Source organism: Salminus brasiliensis, chromosome 21 (assembly GCF_030463535.1).
Source record: "Salminus brasiliensis chromosome 21, fSalBra1.hap2, whole genome shotgun sequence".
NCBI lineage: Eukaryota > Metazoa > Chordata > Actinopteri > Characiformes > Bryconidae > Salminus > Salminus brasiliensis.
In genome coordinates, this window is record NC_132898.1 from 2,864,662 (window position 1) to 2,891,889 (window position 27,228).

The window sequence follows — 27,228 nt, forward strand, 5'->3', positions numbered from 1 at the left end:
TGAGAGAGAGAGGCTCCTGTGTAGCTGTGTGGGAGCTCAGCTCCGTCGCAGCCTTTGTTGTAAGGACGCCACCGGGAGCAGCATAACGAGCCCGCACCGCTGAACGGCCGGGAGATTCAGGGGAGATTCAGGGGAGATTCAGGGGAGCTGGGAGGGTACGAGGGGGAGTCTGTTATGGAGGAGACCCGAGTGCAGAGGAGCTAAGCTGGAGCTTCCAGCTGTGTCGACATCCGTCCGCACACTCGATACGGCTCAACGAAACGCCTCTCTCTTCTGAAAGCGAGTGTGTGAGTGTGTGAGTGTGTGTGTGTGAGTGTGTGTGTGTGTGTGTTTTCAGCGCTGTGTCGTCAGGACTGCAGGGATGTGAACACACCGAGCTCATTGATGTGTCTCAGAGCCCAGTGGACAGTTTCTCTATGGCAGTTGGCGCTAGTTGTGAATTAGTTGATGTCTGAGGCGATGGTTTAACGTCTTGTGTTTTCGTGTGTCACTCTGGAGCAGCTTGTGAGGGGTAAACACACTCTCACACACACGGACACACACCGCTCGAGTCGCCGCTGTCTTCTGCTGACGAGTTAATTCTGTTTACGTGACGGCAGTGAGTGAAGATTCTGAAAATTCCCAAGGTGCCGCGCGGTTTCTTTGGATTTTTTTTTTCAGTATTTCGCTCATTTATTCGGTTTATAGCGAATATCACATGATCCAGCGAGCTGTGGCGGTTTAATATCGCGCTAAGGTGATTATTACAGATAAACAAGCGAATTTCCAGTGAACCCACCGTCATCAGGAAAACTGTGGATGCGCCGGTACTTATAAAACAGGCTTATCCAGCCGTGGAATCCTATCCGCCTCGCGCGCGCTGAAAAGGGCGGGAACCTGCCACGCTTCTCACCCGCGTGATTAACGGTCGTTTACGTGATTTGTTTGTTTGTTTGTTTATTTATTTGTTTGTTTGTTTGATTTTGGACCCGGACAAACTTCCAGGCTCTCCACCATGGATCTTAAGGCAGAGTCCGACGACAACCTGGACTGCGAGCGGCCGGCGCCCATCGAAGTTTTCGCCAGCAGGTCCACGCTGCACGGCATCGCGCACATGTTCACGTACGAGCGCGTGTGCGTGAAGCGCTGCCTGTGGATCGTCTTCTTCATCGGCTCCTTCTCCTTCCTCGTGCTCGTGTGCGTGGACCGCGTGCAGTTCTACCTGCAGTACCCGCACGTCACCAAGCTGGACGAGGTCACGGCACCCATGATGACGTTTCCGGCCGTCACCTTCTGCAACCTCAACGCTTTCCGCTTCAGCCGCGTCACGCGCAACGACCTGTACCACGCGGGAGAGCTGCTCGCGCTGCTCAACGGCAGGTCAGTTCAAAACTTAACGGTCACGAAAAATTTAAATTAAAGAAAAAAAAAAAATGGCGGACGCGGATTCAGGTAAATGTGGAGCTAAAGTTGCTAATTGGCTTCACTTTATTTTGATTTGGCTAATTTTTGAAGATTAAAATAACTTAAAATAGTCCTATCTAAACTTTACAAGTGAATTTACGAAAGGTTTAGTCTGTATGATCAATTAAATGATAAGTAAATTAGTAAAATGTAAAGTAAAATTAAGACAGGAATCCGTCCAAACCTGAACCTTGACGAGTTTTCAAAATTTTAGCTACATATAACGTTGACGTTGGTAAAATATTGGAAAATATGAAAAATAATTTTCTTTATAAATAGTTTTGCCTCACAACACCCTGAATGTACCCCTCCAACATCAACAGATTGAACAAAATGTACGTCTCAAGCCCAATATATACCTCAAACCTATCCTGAAACAGTGTATTACTAACTATTCTGTGAGGGAATTATGGGAAGCATTGAACTCTCCAAACTGGTCTGGTACCTTTCACTTACATTTACGATATTTAGCATTTAGCGGACGCTCTTATCCAGAGCGACTTTTTTCTTCAGCACTGTGGAAAGTTTTGACTTGGTGAATTTGTGTGGAGCGTTTCACACCAAACCCTGAATGACTCTGAAAAATTGGTGAAATTCTCTCTGGTAAAGTTCCCCTGAAATAAATAGTGTAACTTGTAAACAATGCGCACTAATATGATATAACGTCTAATTCTGAGTGTGAGTTTACTGAGATAGTGGGAATAGCAGCCTTCATGGTCGTAAACATCATTATTACAGTGTTGTAGAGCAACATTAGAGTTGTTTGCTATAAATGATACGTTTTAAACATTATAGGTTAAAGCGTGGAAATGTTTTAGTGTAAGAAATAGACTGTAGGATGCACCCAAGTGCATAACTTTGATAATAGACAGCCGTACACACGTTGTTTTATAGTGCTAACATTACGCTAACATTACGCTAGCTCAAACCTGAGAATGAGGCGAATCTGTGGAGAAAAATGACCAAATGACTTTTAAATGATTAAATTATGTTTACATCAGAACTTCTGAACATTCAGGGCCTTTAGGAGTTCTGATCCGCCATCGGTTCTGTTATTTTGTACATAAGAAAAAATATAACTTAAATAATATCAGGAATTAAAAAAAAAAAGAAAGTTAATAGCTAGTCTCCATCCAAAGAGTTTTGTACATCAATGTTTTGGTGCTTAAAATTGGAAATTGTAATGTGTAATTTAGTACTTATAGTATAGTATAAGTTTAATACTTATAGTATATACAGCAAGAAACTGCCCAGAGAATACATTCTACTGAATTATATCTATATACATCTTTGTTGGTTTTCTCTTTTTGACATAACCTAAAATCAGACAGGTGTTTATGATGAACGGACCAATAGAAATGCTCCAAAATGACTTGAAAATGCTCCTGTAAAGTTGCTGTTTTGGACATTTGAAGGTCTTTGTGTGACAATGTCAATGTGTATATCACTGCTGTCCAATGACAACCATGTATCTCTGTTTTTTCCCATGGTTTGAACCCTTTAGATGTTCTATACACTGTGTGAGTAGTTCTGGATAAATGGACCAATAGAAATGCTCTAAATTACTTGGAATAAACTCTTATTTTACATTAACGTCCATTCAAAGTTAAGTTTGTTTCCACCTTCTCCTGTAAAGTCACCATTTTGGAGATACAAATTTTTCATTGGACAGCGATGAAATATATAAATGACCAATAAACTTAAACTTAAGAGGTGCTACATGCTGCTGGAACCGCCCCCCACCCCCCTCTTGGACTCAGTACTAGTGCTTATACTGGTTCTAACCAAAAACTGCCCTTCTTTACTAAACCACTAATCCTGAGAATCTGTTCAGGTGTGGAGTTTACAGAGTAAATTCATTTTAGCTGAGTTTGATAAGTTTATTCAGCTTTACCTCGTATTTGTGTTCAACCATCACTGTCTCACATTCTTAACTTTCAATGGAAGTCAATGTTAGAAGATTTCATTCCAAGTCATTTTAGAGCATTTCTGTTGGTCCATTCATCCTCATCCTCATTAAATTTGGTCAAAATGTAAAGAACACCTGCTTGATTCAGATTATGTTAAAAAGTGAAAAAGGACAAATATTGAATAAGGTTTTTGCTTGACAGCGAGGATAAATAAGTAAATTAAAAGTCTTCCAGGTGAGGTTTGCGGTGGGTCCCACCACTGACCCTGGACGAGTCTTCAAAATTGTATCTACATATAACGTTGTTCTTTGGTACAGGACGGTTTCTTGGTATACATACCAGTACAACCGCCAGGTTCACATTATGCCAAAAAGTCAAAAAACGCAAAAAATGGATATACAAGGTTTTTTTGCAAGACAAAAGTGACTTAAGGTCCTAACAGATTAGACGTTCTCACAGTTGGAGATAGTCAGTAAACTCATCGGCTCGTCAGCTTTCTGTTGCCTGTTTTAATGTCAGGACATTTTCAGGGAAGCGGCGCAACAGCAGACAATGCAGAAGAGCAGCGCAGCCCGAGTGTGAAATCTCATTAACTTACTGGCTATCCTAGAAGGTGTGTGTCAGATCGTACAGTTTGCTGCGCCGCATTTTAATGTCAGATATTCTTGGTTAAGTAAGACCAGCACTTTATGGAGCATGGCCGGCTCAGCTAGACCTGTTCTGCACCGCTACAGCATATTTTATGTTCTGTTAAAATGGGGATTGGAAATGTTTGGGCTGCTTTAAAAGTTTGGGCTGATTGATTTTCTGATGGTAAGTTAAATCAGCCATAACATTAACACCACCTGCCTATTATTGAGAAGGTCCCCCTTGTGCCGCCACAACAGATCTGCCTATTCGAGGCATGACTCCACAAGACCTCTGAAGGTGTCCTGCTGTGGTATCTGGAACACAAAGACTAACGTCAGCAGGAGATCCTTTAAGAAGTCCTGTAAGTTGTGAGGTGGGGCCTACATCAGCATTTGGTAGGTACTGGCCACTGCATACCACTGGGAACACCCCATAGGACCAGCCCGATGTTCCAGTTTGACTCTCCAGTCGTCTAGAACATCACAGCTTGGTTCTTGTCAAAATGTCTCAGATTCTTACGCTTGCCCATTTCTCCACCTTCAACACCTTCAAGAACTGTCTGTTCACTCGCTGCCTAATATCTAGATCCCCATCAAAGTTCTTCAGCTTACCTGTCAGTGGTGTTAATGTTATGGCTGATATGTGTATATGTACACTATAAGCAAATAGTCCAGTTGGTTCTTTGAGTCTCGAAGAACCTCCTTTTTAAGAATGTAGGCTGTTCTGCCTGAGCTTTATATCTCCTAACCAATCAGCCATAACATTAAAACCACTGTGAATAACAGTGATGATCTGGTTCCAATGGCTCCGGTCAAGGGGTGGATATATTTAGGCAGCAAGTGAACAGTCAGTCAGGAAAAAGGGGCAAGCGTAAGAATCTGAGACACTTTGACAAGAACAAAACTCTGATGTTCTAGACAACGACTGGAGAGTCAGAACATCTCCAAGACATCAGGTGAGTCTTGTGGAGTGGTTCCTCCAGTATGCAGCGGCCAGTATCTACCAAAACTGCTCCAAGGAAGGACAACCAGTGAAGCTCACAACTTACAAGACTTAATTAAAGGATCTGGTGTCCAGGTCAGAGCTATTTTTATGGCGTGTTTGGGGGGGGGGGGGGGGGTACACAATATTAAGCAGGTGGTTTTAATGTTTTGGCTGATTTGTGTATGATAAGCTTGAAAGAACAGTATTTAGCGGTGAGGAAGTTATCGTTATAAGCAGCAGTTGAACATCCAGGCCCACATCTTTGGGGTATCTTAAGCATCGGTGTTATTTCAGTGGAAACTTCAGTCTGTCAGGATTTCATGTCAGCTAAAACCAGAACTGATAGATTGGCCTGATACGTGTTTCATGTTTGAAGGAACATCACCACGTTTGAACCAGAAAGAAACTGAATGCCTGGGAAAAGCATCAGGCCAAGACGGAGCACGGCCTGTGGATTATTCATGGGTTTTATTCAAACTGGTCTTTGGTGCCCTGTTTTTTTTTATTTTTTTAAGCACTCTCAGCCGAAAGCCCGAGTATGATGTGCCAGATCATCTCATGAGATCAGTCGAAAACGAGCGGTGAGGCAAAGCGACGTGCACTGAGCTGGACCAGAAACAGCTATTAAGATTCATGATACTTTGGAATCAGAGGAGTTTTGCTTAGATAGGGAAGTGAGCAGTGAGGTTTACGCTTCGTGCTTGGGAGCGTATGTGACCGGTGAAATGTCAGAGGTAAGACTGGGCGCAAATGAGTTCTGGCTGAGTCTGAAAAAAAATTGTTAATGAGAGCTCATTGACTGTGTTTACATGCCGACCACTCGGTCCAGGCTGTTGTTGACCAGATTGTTGGAGATACACTGTATGTCCAAACGTTTGTGGAAACCTCTTCTAATGAGTGCATGGATGCACACAAATTGTCTAGACCATGTAGAGAAGTACTGGCACCATGCCTAATGCCGGGTGTGAGCTAGAGGGGTGGTGATCATCCATCCAACACCTGACCTCACTGACGCTCTTGTCGCTGAATGCAACCAAATCCTCACAGCAATGCTTCTACAAAATGTAGTAAAGTGTCTTCTTCCCTTTAAAAATAGAAACTCTTTTTAATACTCTTGATTTCAAAAGAAACGACAGAATGAATGACAGGTGTCCCAATACTTTTGTCCATTTAGTGTAATATATAAGGAAGGAGAAAGAAAATAAGTGGAAAACAGAACTGATTGAAACCTACAGAAAAAAAGCAGGATCCCTAATAATAACTCCCTTCAAGATCTGGTAGACCACCAAAATCATCCCCCTTCAGGTAAACAACACTTGAAGCTTTTATCTTTTTAGAGAAAGAAGAAAACTAATCTCCACCCTCACTTCAGATCTGAGAACATCCATGGATGTTTGTGTCCATCCTTCCACTGCAAGAAGACCACTCAACATGGGTGTGGATCTGAAAGGATGTAGAGCTGATCAAGAAGCTCTAACTGAGACAAACGGCAGAAGCTGCTGCTGTTCTCAGAACAACAGACTGACCACCCCATAGTCCAGACCTCAGCATTGTTGAATGTGGTTGGGAGGACTTGAACAGTAAGAAGCAGAAAAAACTCTGACTTCTATAAGTCTGAACTTTGGAGGTGTGGAGCAATTTCAGAATGCTGATTTCAGAACACCACCACCACCATGTTTAACAGATGAGGTGCTGCTTTGGATCTTGGGCAGGAGGTGAGGAAACATCTCCTACAGATTTCTGCAGAAACACTGAAAGCCAGTCTTCTGAAAAGAAAGGTGTCGCTCTAAACACTCAAATCCCTTTGCATGAAGGTTGAACCTGGGACATGTCCCATCACAGGGCGTCTATATATATATATATACATATATACATATATTTAATAAAAAAAGCACACCTGTTGTAAGGGTGAGTGATTGATAGCCATTTAGGCCGGTTTCAGAAGCTATTTTCAGCAAACACTCGCTGGAGGTGTACTGTATTGATCACAACTATGTGGGTTCAATACCTAGTTCTGCTAAGCTGCTGCTTTCGGGCCTTTGGGCAAGGCAATTAACCCACTCTGCTATGGGGCACCATAGCATGGCCGACCCTGTGCTTTGACTCCAGCTTTCTAAGCTGGGTAAGCATTGTAAGTATGATGGCAACAAAGGTATTTAACTCAAATGCAGTGAAATGCAGAGATGACCTTAACATTCTGCATCTATGGAGCTTTGTAAATGGACAAAAGTATTCGGACGCCTACGTCCTACACCTGCAGAAGATTTAAAGACATCACATTCTAAACCAACAGGCATTAATATGGAGTCAGCCCCCCTTTTCAGCTCTAACAGCAGCAGGTTTGGCGCTCTGTAGTTATTGGAGCTCAGCACTCGGCTCTGACCCCGCTCTGTAGCTTTACGTGGTCTAACTTGCTAAGTTGCTCTCTGTGGTCTCTTTAGAATCACCCATTCTTTCACTAATGCGTGGAAAGGCAGGCTGAATGGCTAGGGACTTGATGTTATACACCTGTGGCAATGGGACTGAACGAAACACCTGAATTCAATGATTAAGAGGTAGCATATGTCCGAATACTTTTGTCCATGTAGTGCACAAGGGGAAATAGAGAAGTTGTGAAGGCAGTGCCTACCTCAGCTGAAGAACGTGCTATGGATCCTCCAGTTGGGACCAGGGCATCTTTTCAGTTAACCCTTTCTTACCTAGTGTCTCTTCTCTTAGTCCGTGTCTTGTCCCCTGAAATGGGTCAGTATGTAGGATTGGAGCTGTTTTCCAGCCCTGTCGAAAAGATGCTGTCGTTACTGTTGGATGTGCCGGACTGTGGGATAGATTCTGATTGAATGTGCTGACTTCTGGAACTGGAATTTACATCACAATGGGAGCCTTTACTGATTTACAGTAGAAAACATAATAGTTATACATCGTATGACATCATAATAACAAAGATCTGAGAGTCCTGAGTTAATAAGCCAATGGGAATTGGAAAAACTGAGCTCAGCTGTGTTTGCTGTTCACATGAACCAGAGATGCCGGAGCTTTGCTTCTGAGTGCCGAGGCTCAATTAACCCCTGGCTATAGTTACTTTAAAGCATGGGAAAAACAAGAATGTGCTATATTTGGAATCTCAGCCCATAAAACAACACCGTTTTCACTGTTAATTGCAGTGTTTTAGTCCAGTCTGTTCGTTGTGGTGTTACTGCTACCACTCTCAGTGAGCTGGAGAGTCTTTGTAAACATCAAATACTTCAGCTGCATCCGGAATAGGGCCTGGGGGTCACAAGTTTGAATCCCGGGCCATTCCGCTTTGCCATCAGCAGCCGGAGTCAGAGAGAGCGCGACTGGCTGTGCTTTCTTTGGGGGTGGGGTTGGGGGGGCTCGATGGCGCTCTCTCCCCTCATCACTCTTAAAGCGCTGGTGGCCGGCACAGGCGTCTGTTGGCTGGAGTGGGTGAGCTGGGAGCCCGACACTTTCCTCCGAGCGTGTTGGCTGCTTGGTGATGCCACTTCGGTGGCAGTTGGAAAAGAGGCGGTGGCTGGCTTTGCATGTGTCGGAGGAGGTAGTCCTTACCCTCCTAGTGTCGGGAGCATTGCTAGTGCTAGGGGGTGCTACGAAGAGCTGGGGGTTAATTGGCAGAACCAAACTGGGAGAAAAAAGGCTAGCCAACCATTTACATTTACTAGCCTAACATTCTCAAGACTAGGGATGCACCTGGGCCAATGCTGATATAAATATTTATAAATATAAATATTTATAACATGTAGAAATTGGGATATAATCCAGCTGGATCAGCATCACTGAGCAATCTAACCGTTATTTTCTGTACAGTTAGAAAAGGAGGGCTCAGTGGTTTGAGCGCTGGGTTATTGATCACAAGGATGTAGGTTCAATTTCTAGGTCTGCTAAGCCAACACTGTTGGGCCCTTGAGCAAGGCCCTTAACTATCTCTGCTCCAGGGGGCTGTAGTATGGCTGACCCTGTGCTCTGACCCTGGCTTTCCAAGCTGGTTAAGCATTGTAAGTATAATGAGAGGAATAGACCACTCTGTGGACGGACATTTTTGGACAACTGCTCACTCATTATTTCTTCCAAAAAGAGTTTATCCTGCTTCTGTTGGAGTAACTGTCTCCACTGTCTAAGGAAGAAGGTTTTCTACTAGATTTTGGAGGAGGAGCACTGCTGTGAGGATTTGATTGCATTCAGTGACAAAAGTTTAAGTCAGGTCTGGATGTTGAATGAGTGATCACCACCCAACCCCATCACCCCCAACTCCCTAACTCATTCCAAAAGTACTGGATGGTGCTCCACCATGCATCATTCCAGAGAACACGGTTCTTCCACTGCTCCACAGCTCAGTGCTGGGGGGCTTTATACACTTCTCTAGCACACCTGGCATAAGTCATAGTGCCCATACCAGGTGTGGGCTACAGGGGTATAAAGCCCCCCAGCATTGCTCTGGGATGATGGATAGAAGACAGTAGGAGCTGCTTTCCGTCTCCAAGGAACGCACTGTAGTCTGTATTTATTTGGAAATGCGTTCTCATAAAATCCAGGAGAACATTTTGCATTAGTCATCTTTGGACAGTCTCCCATGAGGCTTTGTCACGATCGCCGCGATAGAGCGCAAAAAGCGACGCTTGTGTCGCGGACCTACTCCCCAGAGAACGCACAAGCCCAAATGCACAGTCAAGTAGAAGTGAAGTCACCAGAGATTTCATTGTTTTGCATAACAGTCAACCGCAGTGTGATATTTGTGTGGGTCTGTTCGGTCGGTCTGTTTGATGGCTGAGCAAAACTGTAAACAGATCTGATTAACGGTGTAAATTAGCGAAACGAAAGCATGTTCACATTAGTGCTGGCCTTAGTGCATTACTAAGGGTTTTAGTACAGTGCTGGTTGCTCTGTACAGAGGTTTTAGGCACAAAAGCCCATTATTCTAGATCATTTCTCTCAGCAGTACGAGGGTTTTCACTGTAGAAACTTCAGATCCCATCAGAACAGATGCAGAGAAACATAAATCCAGTAAAATGAATGAGAACTTAGAAGTAAGTAAGATCTTGTGAGCTAGTCTGAGGAACAGAGCTTGGATCCAGATTTCTCCTGGTAGTTTATCGTCTAAACCTGTAGGTCGCCGTACAAACCACTGAAGATGGGTCGAAAATGAACGTGAAAACACCCTTAACGACAAGTGTAAACAGAATCGGGTCAAAGTAGGACGAATCAGGCCCAAAGTGGCTCCGATTCTCACAATTGGACATTTTTCCTGCTGCATCGCCTTCAACAACTGCCTTGAGAAGATCCACTAGAACCAGATCATCAGTATTCTTCATAACACCTGTCAATATTTTCTGTTTTAACGTTATGGCTGATCCATAAATGACTCATAGTATTTGGGAGGAACACGCAGATGAATTAATGTCGATTAATCACAATTAATTAAACACGTTAATGGTTTGACAGCCATGTTTTGTTGTTGGCAGACATATCCGTGAACTTTTCAGAGCATGACTTCAGCTAGAAGAGCAACAGCCAACAGCAAAGAAACCAGCAAAACACTGGAAAACACAGCAATTTCTGGAGCTTGTGTGACACCAGTGTGGAGAGCAGCGTCGTGTGATTGGCTGTCGATCCGTCTTGCCTCCGTATCCGAGTAAGATGTAATGAACTCTCAGCCCAACAGTTGTCATGGGATAATGAAGAGAATCATGTTCTGTGTAGTCACCTTGGGACTCGTTAACAGATGTCATGCTATCCCTTTTGTGTGCATTAGGGATGCCCCACTGATTGCAATTCCGGATATCTGAAGCAGGGAAAATGCACTACTCCACCTAACTTCATTATCTCCTGTGGCAAATGTGATGGATTTAGTCACACTGCCGAAACGCTGTTTTGACTTCCTTATCAAAAAGCACACAGCGCTCTTAACGTGGTGCTGAATCTCAAGTGAGAGCCAGCAGTGATGTGTTGCTCTTAGCCGGCTGTTTATGTAACTACAAGCCTCTATTTCTGAAAATGCTCAGATTTGGAGTTATGACTACTTTGATCATTTCTAGGCTTCTGTAAAGAGCCCTGCTTTTTTCCCTTGTGGATTATTTCTTTATTATTGAGGTTATAGTTAGAATTCAATATGTAAACACACGTGTGTAGATATTTGCCCAAAACACTCACAATTTAGTGTGAAGATGACCAGTGTTGACCATCTCTTCTTACACCGACCAGCCATAACTTTAGCACCACTGACTGCTAAAGTGAAGCACATTGATGATCTTCATTTACAGCGGCTCCACCTGTCAGTGGGTGGGTATATTAGGCCGCAAGTGAACAGTCGGGTCTTGACGTTCTTGATATGTCGAAGCAGGAAAAATGGGCAAGCAAGAACCGAACTGTGATGTTCTAGACAACGACTGGTCAGGCAATTTCTTGTGGGTGTTTCCAGCGGTATGCAGTGGTCAGTACCTTCCAAAAGAACTCCAAGAAAGGACAACTGTTGAACCGGCATAAGGCAGGGTTGTGGGCGCCCAAGGCTCATTGATGCTCATGGAGGTCCCCCCCTTCACAACTTCCCCCTCACAGGACCTGATTAAAGGACCTGCTGCTAACTAAAGTCTTGGTGCCAGAGACTACCGGAGATCTTTAGAGGTTTTGTTGGGCCCATGCCTCAAATGGTTAGATCTATTGTGGTGGCACGAGGGGGACCTACTCAGTATTAGGATGGTAGTGCTAATGTTATGGTTGTTTGGTGTTTTTATGATTCACCTCATGACTCTGATTCATGTATTCATTGTATTAAATGACTGATTTCTCCAGCCTGTTACTGAATGAATGAACCGTTCCACCTTAAATAGTGCAGAAGCTAGGGTTATTTTAAGGTGGAATGTAGATGCATTGTTACGAGATGAGTGCACAGCTAACCTTGTTTATATCTTTACATTTTATGAACAAGCAAATGGGTCTCAAATGAGAGTGTGTGGCCAGTATGACTGGTAAAGTGCCATTGATTAACACAGGCGTCGCTGGCAGATGAACTAGTGGAATTACAGCTGATTGTTGGGTCACGTTTGAAGCTGAATGTCCTCACCAACCAGGGACCAGCCTCTTCCTTGCTTCTTCGTCTTCAGTCTATTCGCAGCCTCTGAGATGATTTCCATGCTGGGAATAACGAGCTAGCTTCTTCTCGCAGCTAGCTGGAGAAGACTCCAGGCGTTTCCGGTCTGGAGTGGCATCGACAGAGATGCTGTTCTCCTGATTACAGTCAGAGGAGCCTCAGCTTGATTGTGAAGCTGCTGATTTAAGGTAGAAATCGTTCCATAGTGTTGTTCCAAGAGAATGGCGGAAATCATGTTTGAAGCCGAGTAGAAACTTATTAGCGTCCAGCGAGGCTTATGGAATTCCTCTGGAAGAAAAAACAGCGTGATCAGCACTTTTCAGAGCTTCATCCCCAACCTCAGACCATCTGAAAGATATTTTGCTGAAGAGCTCCTTCATCTACATAAGCTCCCCAGCTCCAAAACCAGGCCGGTAATGTAAGAATATCTCTCTCCGTTAGATTTTCTTCTCCCACGGTTTCAAGCAAAGCTCTTGGGTGTAGCGAATGTGGGGGAAACAACCCAGCCAGCAAGCTCATGTGGGGCTCGCATGGGTGACACATGGGCTAGGTGAGTTGCATGTGGGCATGGGCTCTGAGTGGGTTTGTACATACTATTGTTAGCGGGACCGAGGTGGGATTCCCAAATGAGCCACATTGGTACAGCCCACCCTAATCTCACATGGGTCTCATCTAGGCCCCGTATGCAGTGTACAACTCAAATGAGACCTATGTTTAACCCCTCCTGTCCCGTCACTGACCATGGTGGGCGTCTGTATGTGGGTCCAACATGGGACCATACAGGCCCCACATAGACATGTTGACTGGGAAAGTGGTTTCTTCTATGGCATCGCTCAAAAAAAAAAGCCTTAATTGTTAAACAAAAGTAAAAACAGCGTGATCAGCACTTTTCAGAGCTTCATCCCCAACCTCAGACCATCTGAAAGATATTTTGCTAAAGATCTTCATCTACATAAAAAAAAAGTAATAATATCTCTCTCCGTTTGATTTTCTTCTCCCACGGTTTCAAACAAAGCTCTCGGGTGTAGCCAATGCGAACCGGCAGGTTTTCCGACGACAGAAAGTCTACTTAAGCTCAATTAAAGCAGCCATGGAATGAATTCTCTGTGGAATAATTATCTAAAGATGGCAAGGCAAGTGTTCAGTTGTGTAAGCGCTGCGAGAACGTGTCGGTCTTACATCTGTAACCAAGAGCAACAGAAGTGTCCGGAGCTTGTGTTCTTTCCTTTTTCCCCCCATCTTATTTTTTTTATTTAATTTTTTTTCCATCGCCTGTCACAGTCATTCCGGACTAAATCGGTGCGTACCTTTGAGGGTGACGAATGGGACATCATTCATTTGATATCTCATCACAGTCCCACTTCACGGCTGCACGGTTCAGCTTTACTCTGAAGAAGCGGCAGACGTGACACAAACATGCACATACATACACTATTTGGACAAAAGTATTCGGACACCGGCTTTGAGGGTATTAAAACCAATTTATACTGCTTTTGCTGGAGTCACTGTTTCTTCTGTCCAGGGAGGAAGGCTTAGGAGGAGCATTGCTGTGAGGATTTGCATGGAGCACCTACCATCATTCCAGAGAACACAGTTCTACCACTGCTCTACAGCTCAATGTTGGTGGGCTTCATACCCTTCTTTAGAGCCCACACCTGGCTTTAGGCATGCTCCAGAGAGTCCTGTTCTATTGGCGCCGCCTCTCTACAGGGACCAGACAAGCTAGGTGTGTGCATTTGAACATCTGTGTCAGCGGTAGGTGCAACTCAAAGTTCGAAGGGGTGTCCACAAACATTTGGACATGTAGCGTGTATACACACAGCGAGGGTGGAAAGCGTACCCGTGTGTATAACACACTGTCACTAGCCCCCCTTGCGCATCAGCGGCTGGGTATTTTTAGCGTATTGATCGACTCGGCTGTTTTGCCCGGCGCTCAGTAAGAGAGTGCTCCTGCAGTACATATTAGAATGTCACGAGAACAATCTCAATTTTCCAACACAAGATTTCGGAGCAAGACCCCCACCTTCCCTCCCGCTCTCGCATTACACGCGCTGCAGCTGCAGGGCAAATTTATCGCATCCGTTCGCCGAGCTCGTGGGCTTGGAACAGCAATCAGCACATTTGACAGCACACTGCCCTATAGCCCGCAGACATGTTGCTGCAGTGTTGGATTTGAGGATTTGAGGTAAGCAGACCTACCTCATATTAATGCTCAGCGAGGTAAGGAAGGTGAGGGCCACGTATCACTGAGCGTTCCTCCCGAAATCCTGAAAAAGGCCCTTAATAGACAGTTTATCCCCACTTTGCTGCAGTAACAGCCTCTACTCCTCAGAACATTGCTGTGAGGAGTTGATTGCGCTCAGCCACACTAGAGCATCAGTGAGGTGAGGTACTGACAAATCCTGGCACTGACAAACAACCCAGACAGCATGCTCATGAGGGGCTTGTATGGGTGGAACGTGGCCTAGGTGGATTTCAGGGCTCTGAGTGGGTTTGTACATACTATTGTTAGTGGGGCCGAAGTGGGCTTCCCAAATGGGCCACATTGGTAGAGCCCACCCTAATCTCGCATGGGTCCCAACTAGGCCCCGTATGCAGTGTACAACCCAGATAAGGCCCATGTTTAACCCCTCCTGGTCCCATCACTGACCCTGGAGGGCATCCATACATGAAACCCGAGGACAAAACTTTCTGGTTGCCAGTTGGGCTCCCCTTACAGGCCCCACATGGTCATGTTGACTGGGAAAGTGGCTCTTCTATGGCCTCTTTCAAAGAACCACCCTTATTTTTAAGGGTGCAATTCATCTCAAAGGTACTGGATGAAGCTCCTTCACTCAAGGGAACGCAGCTCCGCTGTTCCGCAGCCCAGTGGCTAACCCTATATCCCATAACCCTCTAGCAGATGCTTGGCTTTGGACATGGTCTCATGTGCGGCTCCCGAGCATCCTGTCTTATTGTGAATGCTCTACAATGAGGATTTAACAAGCTGTGTGTACTATGGAACCCTTGTACACAATATGGCCAAATGTTTGTGGACACCTCTTCTGAGGAATGCATTCAGCTGCTTTACGTTACACTCATTGTTGACACACATGTGCAAATGCACACACACAGCTTGTCTGGTCCCTATAGAGAAGTACTGCCAATACAACAGATAAACATGAACCTATTGGCATCATGCAGCCAAATGCCAGGTATGGGCTAGAGGGGTATAAAGCCCCTCTAAAGACAAACTTTGCACGATCCTCCAGTCCTGTGACTCTGCCTTTTCACTGGCTGAGATAACATTAAGGTACTGATGCACATCTGGGCATGTCACATCAATAACCAAATTTCAATAAACCAGGGAAATTGAGTTTTCCATGATTGGGGCCTTTAAAAATCAAATTAGTTCAAGCAGATTAACTTTACGATCCGTGTGAAAATGTACACAGTATGTTAATGACTGAGGGTGGTCTTGTATACATCCTGGGCAGCAGAAATGTTTGTTTAGTCTTTAATTCATGTCTTTATTTAACCTGAAGGAAGGAAGGCGTCGGCTACTGGCAAAGAGCAGGTCAGCGAAGAGGCAAAGCAGTATCTCAATTTGCTCTTGTAATTTATTTAGTTTATTATTTAGTTTCAGAAGGTCTGTTTGAGTGTGGCCTGCAATTTAAATATTTAAATGAACTGAAGGACTTTCTTCCAATCTGCCCAACCGGCTGACCCTACAAGACTGGAAGTCTGTGTGGGAGGCTGCTTGTGTATGTACACTGCAGAATCTCAGCCATATGAAGGCTGACTTTATCATCCAGCTAAAGGAGAAGGGATCGTCCTAATAGACTTTTAAAAGAAGCCAGTTGGAAGAGACAGCCAGATACCTGAAGGTATGAAGAATTGACAATCTGAAAACCTGAAGATTTGAATACTTGAAGACCTGACAATCTCAAGACCTGTAGACCTGACAATCTGAAGACCTGAAGATCTAAAACCTGGCAATCTGAATACCTGACGATCTGAAGACCTGAAGACCTGAAAATCTGAAGACCTGAAGATCTTACAATCTGAAGACCTGTGAACCTGACAATCTGAAGACCTGTAGACCTGAATACCTGATGATCTGAAGACCTGTAGACCTAACAATCGGAATACCTGACAATCCGAAGACCTGTAGACCTGTAGACCTGACAATCTGAAGACCTGAAGATCTAAAACCTTACAATCTGAAGACCTGAGAACCTGACAATCTGAAGACATGTAGACCTGAATACCTGACAATCTGAAGACCTGTAGATCCATAAACCTGACCATTAGAGTACTTTATGATCTGAATACCTGACTATATGAAGACCTGAAGATCCATAAACCTGACCATTTGAATACCTGACGATCTGAATACCTGATGGTCTAAAGACCTGACGATCTGAAAAACTGACAATTTGAGTGTCTGATGATCTGAAGACTTAAAGATCTAAAAACCTGGTAGATCCATTAACCTAACAATGTGAATATCTGATGATCTAAAGACATGAAGATCTTAAGCAAATACTATCTGAAGAATCACTCCACTATCCTCTTCCTTTGTGGGTTCAGATTCACTCCACTCTGATCCACAGTGAAGCTCGCCAGACATCCTTTCAGAGCTCATAACGGCTGCATTTGCTGAGAGCAGAGTTTAAAGAGCCCTACAGTGGAAGGTACTCTACAGACTCTCTATGAAAATGTACAGTTAAAGAAAATTCCTCTGCAGGGACGAGCCGGAGAACACTGAACACAGCTCTACCTTGAACTTTTTTTCCCCTCTTTTTATTTTTTATTTTTTCAACACTGTACCGCGTTCTCGCTTTCTCCTCATTTCCTATTCTCCACGCTTGGCTGTCCCTGTCTCTCATTCCTCGGAACGTCTGCCCGTTTCTCCGTATTTTAACACACGCCGCTCTCCCCATCACGGGGCTGAGTGGGGACGGAGGGCCAGGAAGCACAGGAGGGCCTGTTTATCAGCACAGCGACAGTGTGGTTTCACAAACGCCGCTAATTACACGGGGATAAAGCCTTGTTTATCACCCGGCTTACGAGACACGAGTTAATTGCCTCGGCTTGTCATCCCTCCCTCTCTCTCCCTCTCTCTCCCTCTCTCTTTTCTCTCTGGTGTTCTGAGTCCACTCTAGCCTCTGGTTGTTGCTCCTTGCTCTCGCTCTCTCTGTTTTCACTTCCCTCAGAAACCCTATTTGCTCACATGGCAACTGCAAGCTAGAAAGGAACTGAACGCTGGCTAGGCCTGGTTCTACAGACCTCTTCAAGGTATCACCAAAAACGATCCATTCAGAGCCTCCTGCCCCCAAGCAAGCCTTGCTGTAAGTAGTGAGGTAAGGCCTCCATGGATCTCATTAGCAAGCCTTGCGTACCCATGACCCGGTGACCAGTTCACCAGTGGTCCATCACAATTTGGCCCTTGGTCTTCACCTCAGTCCATCTCCAGCACTTCAACTATAAGAACCTAGTGTTGAGTTAGCATCTAACATACATCCAAGACCTTGACAGATGCTGTTGGAATCAGGGCCTGGAATTTGGGCCTCTCCCGCAGTAGAACAAGCCATATTTGGTCTGTATGACCCTTAAGGCAGTGGCAGTTCAGTTCAGCATGATAAGGTGCTCAGGTCGGCTTCTCTTTCCTTGCTAATGGAAGCTGTTGTTCCTCACACGCTGTTGACTGTTGAGAATAACTCATAATGTTTAGACTTCAGCGTACACAGATATAACGGGAAGTAAATGAGGAGCGATTCCAGTTCCCGCGTGCATGGGACGGAAGAACCCCAGCACAAATTACAGCTGCCAATCAAGGCCGGCACCGCCGAAGTGAGCTGCGGAAGGTCTTGTTTTGTGAATGAATGCGTGATTGGAAGAGGCCCGTAAATAACAGGCTTAGCGCTGACGGCTGCTGGGATGATTGAAGAGGAATAATCGGTCACCACCAGCAGGCTACTTGGAGCTGAGGAGGGCCAAAGGGCAGAGGCCACGCTGAGCTGTGTTTACACCCGTTTCGGGTGCCAGGCTCTTTAGGAGGAGGCCAGCATACCGGCACAAAGCAGATCACGTTGCTCACTTCTCATCTTTGCATCAAAACTGTGAGGGCTGTAATTTAGACACGGGTCTAAATGATGCTATGCTACAATAGAAGCCTATAATGAAATCAGCTGAAGCCGTAGTGGAACCGCAACGTTACACTGTGGTGAGAGCTTGTCTCTTTTGTATCTCACATTGAGATATATTCATACATTATTTCTATTGTAGACAGTCATGTTGTGGGATAATAATAGCAGCGTGCTAAAATACCACATGTACAGTACTTCAGTTATTACTGAATAAAAACAAGAAAAAACAGGCAAGCCTGGTTTTGCTGGACGTCGAATTGTCAATGGCATTTCAACAACAGGGAGTTTGGGACCAAAATATCTGCTCTTTATTTTGAAAAAGGTTCTGTGGCATTTGGTATTGATTTATCAATGCTGGGTCCCCAGCTCCACCGTACCAGCCAGCCAACACTGCTTCAAGAGTGATTGCTCAAGAGGAGAGAGCGCCATCTACCCACCCAAAGAGATCACAGCCAATTGTGCTCTCTCAGACTCCAGCTGCTGATGGCAAAGCAGCATTGCTCGGGATTCGAACTCAAGACCCTCAGGCCATAGTGGCAGTGCATTAGGCCACCGAGCTTGAAGATGTAGACCACATATTGACTACTGTTTAGAAGTGAAGGACCCAGGACCTCAACATGGCTTTTGACCAACACCATAAGGCAGTTCTTGCACATGCACACTTCAACAAGGTTCGACATTCGGCCAGTCGCTCACTCGGCCTCATCTAGTCCAGAAATCGTAGCTGTAAAATATGAACATAGCACCAATAGTAATAAAATGCCATAGAAGTACAGTCAATCACTGGAAACATCTGGACACTTTGAGAAGCCTTCTCAGTATTTTAGAAGGAGTACCCATAACATTAAAACCACTGAGGTCAGCTGAAGTAACATTGATTATTATCATCTCCTGTGAAAGTGGAAGGTGGTAAGTGAACAGTCAGTTCTTGAAGATGATGGAGGCAGTGAAGCAGGAAAAAATAATCAAGCGTAAGAATCTGGGACACTTTGACAAGAACCAAACTGTGATGTTCTAGACGACTGGAGAGTCAGAACATCTCCAAAACATCAGGCAGGTCTTGTGCTGTGGTATCCAGTGGTATGCAGTGGTCAGTATCTACCAATTCTGGTAGCAAAAAGGGTTGTGGGCGCCCAAGGCTCACTGACGCTCATGGAGGTCCCACCTTACAACGTACAGGGCTTAATTAAAGGATCTGCTGTGAGCATCTGAAGGTGTCCATATTCCACAAGGTTCCACATGTTCAGAGGTGTTGTAAAGTCCATGCTTTGACAGGTCAGAGCTGTTTCAGCGGCACAATGAGGACCTACACAGTATTATGCAGAGATGAGTTTCCTCGTAGGGATTATTGAAAAGCTAATTCACACAGCAAAGGCAGAACAGCATGTGGCCAAGGCAGTTTTTCTGCAGTCTAATAATGTGAAGACCAGCCACTCATGTCTGCAAGTCTCTTGGCTTATAGTATTCCCATTACCGGATTGAATACATTCATACTTGGAACGCTCCTTCCCAGACATGAATGCTAAGAATGTGTGCGGATATACAGAGCACGCTCTCCGGGAAGATATCAGTGCCCGAAAATACGTAAGCTATTTTCTATTACAAAATAACCTCTAAACTGGCTGCTGCGATCCAACAACTTTTCTCAAATCTCTTAAGAAAAGAGATTTCAGGGTGGGGAGAACTTCTCAGGCCCTGCTAGCCCGGCTAAGCGCTCTTAATTCTCACAGTGTGTGTACAAGGGCGAGGACTTAATAACTGCACAATTGTTGTGGCTGGAAGTATAATGACGGCTGTATCAGGGCTCCCTGTAATCAGGGAAAGGCAGTTGCGCAATAAGAGGCTGCTTTTTATTTACTGCGGCCTCTGCGGCGAGGTACGGAACCCGCAGATGATGCAGATCCTCTGTCGTTCGTTAAGACATCATGTGGAAATTAAAGTGCTCACGGCCCGTAATCCAATTGTGTCTCCGCGTTTCCCCTCCCGCCGTGGCCTGCATGTGATTACTTTAGGGAGCTGTGGTGGGGCAATATTAAAACCGAGCACACACACACACACACACACACATATATATATATATATATATATACACACACACACACACACACACACCGTTAGTGACAGCTTCCACTAGCACCAAAGCCTTCAGACAAAGCTGCAGGGATGGGGGGAGGGGGTTGTGGTGGATGCAACGTCTTAAGTGCTCTCCTGGCAGCCTCGGCCCCTGAAGACGGCGGCAAGCTACGGGTCCAATTTAATGAAGTCGCTTAGCTTAATCAAGGCTAGGTGTGGCAGCTCGAGCGACGGCAGCATGGCTTCAGTGCAGGAACCCATAGCCCATTTTCTCACTCGTCCTCGTCTTGTGCTTGTCTCTGACCCGTAACCCCCCCAAGAAAACAGAATTCCTACAACAGAGCCGCTCCCATACCCAGGGAAAGACTTAAAGGTACTGTAAGTTGTATGTAAACAGTAAATAGTAGTGTTACTGTGATTGAGAAGAAAAAAGTCACGATGAGCCAGATGCCATTTTTCAAGCCTGTTTACCACCCTGTTATTTTACCTCGGAATGAAACACATTCATTTTCCCCACTGTTAGCTCCTCCCCCCCAGGCTTCCATGAACAGATCCCTGCATTCCTGTGCTTCCTCTGATCTCCGCTCTTCTCCTTTCTCCGGTTGGATTAGCGCTAGCTTTTAGCCTTTTTAGCCTCGCTTCCATATCCTCCTGAAGTAGCCTTTGTAATTTGCCTCAAAAGGCTTTCGCTGGTGGTCGGGTTTAAAAACATTTGGGGACCATAAAAGGAACTTGATGGCAATGGGCAAAAGCTGATCAGTACCAAGAGCCCTTTGAGCATTAAGTACGGCTCGGCTCGACCCGACATCCCTTAAAATCTAAAATCTTACGGCTAAATGCCGCAAATGTAAATGTAAATGAAGTGAGACTGGGACTCGGAGTGGTTCAGTGATCTAAAGCGCTGGTTCGGATCCCGGGTCATGCAATTGCCACCAGCAGCCGGATTCAGAAAGAGCACAATTGGCCTTGCACTCTCAGGGGTGGGTTGATGGCACTTCCTCTCCACACCGCTGTCAGTGTGATGTTGGTCAGCACAGATGTCTGTTAGCTGTTGTATCTGAGCTGGGGAGGTGCGATGGCTGTCTAGCGATGTTGTATTAGAAAAGAGGCGGTGGCTGGCTTTCCATGTGTCGGAGGAGACTCCCAGTGATAGGGGGAGTTCACATGAACAGGAATTGGGTAATTGTCCTTGCAAATTGGGCAGGAAATTATTATTTTTTATTGTTAAATTATTAATTAAAAAAAGACGTGAGACTGTTATGTAATAGTTTTGAGGTTTTTGGCATTGGTTCATTTTACAGCTCAGTTTTACTTACACAGGTTTTTGCGTTCACATCTTTTCTGTAGCTAAACTGTAATAATTGTCATTTTTTTATGTTTAATCTTCTCTTAGCTTCTTCTTTAAAGAGCTAAAATCGCTAAAGTCTGATGTCGGAGGCCTGATTCTGCGAAAGCTGGTTCTGAGATCGTCCTGTACTGTACACGGCACCATAGAGATGGCTGTTTGCATAGGCATGCTAACCGCCTGCACCCCTGCATTTAACCAGTGCAGCTCAACGGCTGCATTTCTACACCTATAGGACAGTACATGTGGGATTACTGTAGGATATTTTGCATAAAGCTCAGTTATGCTCATGGTAATGTTACTGGTGTCTTACTGTGGTATGCATGAAATAATTCATTAAAGGAATGATGGGTGGCTTAAAATTCATTTTTTAAAATTTTTTTTTTTTAACCATCGCTGGAGACCGTTACCACGGCAACTCCGATTCACCATCACCAGCCACAAACGTTACGTGCCACTGCATCCAGTGCCCACAGAGTGGCTTATGCACTCAAATCACTGCTTTTATCAGACGTGTAACACTCTGGGGTGGCACTTTGTGTGTCAGCTTGATGAAGCGAGCCTCGGTTTACCACAGAAACACACACAGATCCCCTCAAGCCCGTGCAGGATTTATGCTAGTGAGAATGGAGTGCCGGTGTCAGAACGGCTCCTTGTTATTAATTAATCTTTATTGATTTTGTGGATGAGGCAAATTGATCTTGGGACAACTGAGAGAGATGGAACATCTCTATCAAGTGTCTGAAAGTTTTGCTTTTGAGATCAAGACTTGCTCAGAGGCTGACAGTCAAGTGGATAAGGTGCTAAAGAGACCCGCTAGAACTTGCAGAGCGTGTAGACCTGCTGTATTCCTGCTAATTCTGGGCAATATGTTGTCTGTTGTTGATAGCTTCTTTAAAGAACCGTACAGCTGTGATGGTTCTATGAACCACATTGCAACTCTTTGAAGAACTCTTTGAAGAACCAGCTTCTTTAAAAAGATCTTTGAAGAACATTTTGTTGGTTTTATGTAGCAACAAAAACATGGGTGCGTCGCAATTGTGTCATAATTAGCAATACTAGCTAGTTTTTGAGTATGAAGTATGAAGTGCAGATAAAATAGTCAAAGTGTAGTATACCAATATTCAAGAGCCGTACCCAAAACCAGCGTGGTGTCGATGGATGCTATTATCCCACAATGCAGTGCGAAACAGAAAGGGAGGGGCTACTCACATCTGGAAAAATTTGAACAAAAAAAATGGCGGCTAACGATACAGTTGCAGCGGAAATAGAAGCACTGCAGAACTTGCCGTGATGTATGTTGGCATAGCAACACTTCATCACTTCCTGTTAGTACACTGTTAAAGGTACTAGATCATTGAGGAACCTTTGCAGGGTCTTAAGTTTAAAACTGTAGAGGAAGCGCTTTGAAGAACCTTCAAGGAACCTTTTTCTTTGAAAACCTTTCCTCAAAGGTTCCTCAAGACTGTGATGTAACAGTTTTGGAGTTTTGGAATTGGTCTGTTTTCCAGTTCTGTCTGTTTTTGGTTCTGCTGGGTTTTCCGTTGAGAAGAAACAGTGCTTGAGGTTCACGTAGAGGTTTAGGTTCGTGTACCGAACCGTGTACCTTTTATGACCTGCTGCACGTTTCCTAGAGCCAGATGGTGTCCTGTGTTTACTGGAAGTGCGGTTGGAGCCAGCGCTTACCCGACCTGACCTGTTACCTGCAGAAGTCGAGAACGGTAAGGAGGAGTGAAACATCCAAGCTGAGGATTAAATCCAGTGGCAGAACATTGTTTTGACTTTATGAAGGGGCGCTTCGTGCGGATGCAGTGGAGTGTAGTGTCGTTAGCAGTGGGCGAGTTTGTAGAGGTGGGTGAATGTTGATGCAGATGATGTTGCAGTAGTGACTCAGTAGAATCATATTATTCCTCTTTCCCATTGTGCTTTAGCGGCTCTGCATCGTGAAGCGATTATGCAACAGCTTGACGCTGATGTTCCCCTGAACAAACACCAAGCTGCAGACCTCCTCCATGACCTGTAATGATATAATAATGACACAGTAACTGCATGGTAGCTAATTTACATCCATCAGTGAGACCTCATAATAGGCCAGCCCATTCCCACCCCAGTCTCCGCACAGAACTGCTCATTTCGTTTGTTCAGGGACGTTCTTCCATCTTCCAGAAGGTTCTCGGCGAGGGCTGAGGAACCACACGCTGTAGAGCCTGTGGACTTTCAGTTGCATGTAGAAATGCAGGAAGATCTCAGATCCGTATCAGATAGCTGGAGAATCGACTATCGTCTCTCAGTTAAGATATTACATTATTTCATCCGCAGGAATTCTGCGCGTTCTCAGATCTCGAGAGTGGAGGAGCGTGACTGCTCATGCTCACAAATCTCCAATATTTCTCAAGACTGGACAGGGAAGGCAGCGCTCTGAGCAGTTATTTAATAACAGGCGGTCTGTTGAAATTCAATATTCCCCTCAAATGAATGAATCATCGAACGCAAAGTGCCGATGCTGGTGGCGGTTTTAGACGTACGCTAACTACGCTAAGTTCGGGATAATTTTCTACCTCCTTGTTTTTCCTCCGGAAGTGTGTGACGGGGTGGTTGTGCCTTTTAGCTGAAAAGAAAGAAAGCAAAAAAAGCAAAACAAAAAAAAACCCACTGACCTCTTGTCATTGTTCATTGTCTCCCCTTGGCTGGCCTCGAGCAGCAAGCAATTAGCTCCGTTATCAAGCTAATGTGTTTGTGAAAATTTGCCATTGATTAGCTGCGTGCCATTTTTCAATTAGCGAAATCACACATGCCGCACCATTAGCTCGCAGCCTCACCGGCAGCCAGTGCTGAAGAACGAGGACAATTCCAGATACGGCGTCGCAGGTCGCAGCTCGGTTTTGCTGCACCAAATGAGTTTCTAGTGCCAGCGAGGGAACGGGCCGGGTTGCAGAGTACTCCTCAGACATTAGCACGCTCGCATGCAGATGGTTCAGAGGTTTCTGAAGCAGAGATGTTTCTAATAATGATTTTAAAGCAAAACCCCAAACTCTCTCAGTCTGCTCTGTCCTCTAATCCATACAAAGGGTTCTAGATAGTATTGAAAAAGGGTTGTTTGAATTGTAGCAATCCTAGTGGAACCCTGTATTAGTGCTGTACTGAACCCTGTTTCTCTCGGGATTGATACATTGTCTACAGGGCATTTCCCTCGGTTCTGAACCGAATTTTAACGATGCAAAGAACCTTTAAAAGGTGCCAAAGGCTGCATTTATAATATTTTATATTTTATTTATAAGTTATCTGATGTATAAACAGCAATTATGTGACTTTGGGTGGACGTTTGGGTGAAAAATGCCCAAAAAGCCCATTTACCACCCTGTTATAGCTACACAAAGGCTCTTCTTCTATTGGCTTAATTTATCACCGAATCTTGCCTCACAGGAGCTGCATAGTGTAGCCTAGCCTAGCCTAGCTTAGCGCTAGCACTGTGTCGAGAACGTCATTTAATTAGAATAAGAGTCCTCTCAGCATAGTGCGAGTTTAACTAACCAGAGAGACTGTAGCTGGTCAGGTGTAAGGGTAAGGGTTTAGCCTAGCATGGATACCCACTCACTACACCGACTTCCTCACGGTGAATGGTGGTCCACCGTTTTCCCCAGCTGCGTCCTTCTCAGTTCTCTGGGCATCCTAGCTTTAGCTTTTAGCCTTTTAGCCTTTTTAGCCAGCTTATACATGTGAATCCATGTGGATACCCGCAATGGTGCTTCCTCCGCTCAGTCCTTCACCGGTCAGCCTAGCTTTAGCTTTTAGTCTTTTTAGCCACGCCTCCAGATTTCCCATGTTGATACCTGCAATGGTGCTTCCTTTGCCTTCACCTTTCTCTGGACAGCCTAGCTTTAGCTTTTAACCTTTTAGCCCTTTTAGCCACGCCCCCAGATTTCCCATGTGGACACCTGCAATGATACCTTCTCCTCTTAGCCCTTTAATTCTTCTCTGGTTAGCCTAGCTTTAGCTTTTAGCCTTTCTTCCATATTTTTCTGAAGTAGCCAATGTGTTTTGTTTGGAAAGGGGCAGGGTTTATGTGTTGTTGTTGTTTTTTTTTTTTGGGGGGGGGGGGGGGTATAACGGGGTCAAGACTGTTATGTAACAGTATGGGAGGGTTTGGAATTGGCCTGGAATTTGGTTCTGCTGGATTTACAATCTGCACTTTCAACAGATTTTAATAATAAATTATGTAAAATAACAAGATGCTTTCACTGTCGTTGATGATAACTGCACCGCAGAGGAGTGAATTCGCTCTATTCTCCAGCTTCTGGCGGCCGTGGACAGAAGAAGGCCTTGTCTTGTCTGAGCGTTCCCCTGAGCTCCGGGGGCGGAGGCGTTTCTCTCTCAGTCTCTCAGGCCTTTCTCGGGGTGAGGGCAGGGGCAGGTTACTGATCAGTCGCCGCAATGTTATCATCACCAACCTTCCCTTCATCTCTCCTCTGCAGTCTGTATTTTTACCTGGAGTGTGGGCTCAAGTCTGAAGCTGTCCATGTGTCTCCGGATTCTCTCTCTCCGGAGGTGACTCTGGGGTTACGTCTCAGAACAGGTGGATGATTCTTGGGTGGAAAAGTATTGCTTTGTTTTGAGGAGATGCTGGAGACGTTCGGAAATGTGTCAGCGGCTGACGTTTTGCCTGGGATCAAAGATGGCATCTGCTATAGCTTTTTCTAAGCCTTGATAGAAGACAAGAAGATAGCTGGCCTAACACTTTCCTGTGAATACCGGCTAGTTTAGCTTTACTGGTCTAAAAAACTCAGGGGAGATGAATGACGTCAGATGTTCAGCTCTCTCAAACCGAAGTGTAGCAAAATCCGAAAGATGGGATCTGATCTAAACACTGTTTTAAAATGGCATAACAGCCTAAAAAATGATGATCATCTTAAAAAAATTGATATTTTACTAAAAATGCTTTCGAAATGTAATCTTTCTGCCGGATTTCCCATGTGGATATCTGCATTGGTCAGCCTAGCTTTAGCTTTCAGCCTTTTTAGCCACGCCCCCAGATTTCCCATGTGGATACCGGCAATGATACCTTCTCCTCTCAGCCCTTCAACCCTTTTCTGGCTAGCTTTAGCTTTTAGCCTTTCCTCCATAATTTCCTAAAGTAGCCAATGATGTTCAGCTCTCTCAAACCTAAGTGTAGCAAAATCCGAAAGATAGGATCTGATTTAAACACTGTAGACACTGTAAACACTTTTAAAATAGCATAAAAGCATAAAAAATGATGACATCATCTAAAAAAAATTGATATTTTACAAAAAAAATGCTTTAGAAATTGAATCTTTCTGCCGGATTATGTCTGATTATTCAACATTATTTAAGCTCAAGCTGATAAATCTGATCTTTTCAGACTAACTCTAGACTCTAGGCCTTCAGTTCAGCGGCTTTTTGCCATGTTTAGAAACTCGTCTGTAAGCGAGTCGCAGCCCAGAGCAGCTCAGAGCTTTGCCCCGCGCCGCAGCCGAACTGACAATTAAGCTTGACGTGGACCTGACGGCTTGAAAGTGCAGTGCTCTGAATGTTGTGTCGGGCCCACACCTCATAACACGCCTCTTTGTCGTCGGCCCCCCGAGAGGCCCTGCCACC

The 27,228-nt window shown here is 44.9% G+C and overlaps 1 protein-coding gene across 1 annotated transcript in view; it reads left to right on the plus strand.

Moving 5' to 3' along the window:
* Nucleotides 1-38: 38 nt before the first annotated feature.
* The window catches only part of asic1b (acid-sensing (proton-gated) ion channel 1b), a 235,381-nt gene continuing 208,191 nt past the window's right edge, over nucleotides 39-27,228 (plus strand). The window contains exon 1 of the mRNA XM_072665745.1: nucleotides 39-1,359. Coding sequence (XP_072521846.1) covers nucleotides 995-1,359 — 365 coding nt within the window. The 5' untranslated portion in view covers nucleotides 39-994. The remainder of the gene's footprint in view (nucleotides 1,360-27,228) is intronic.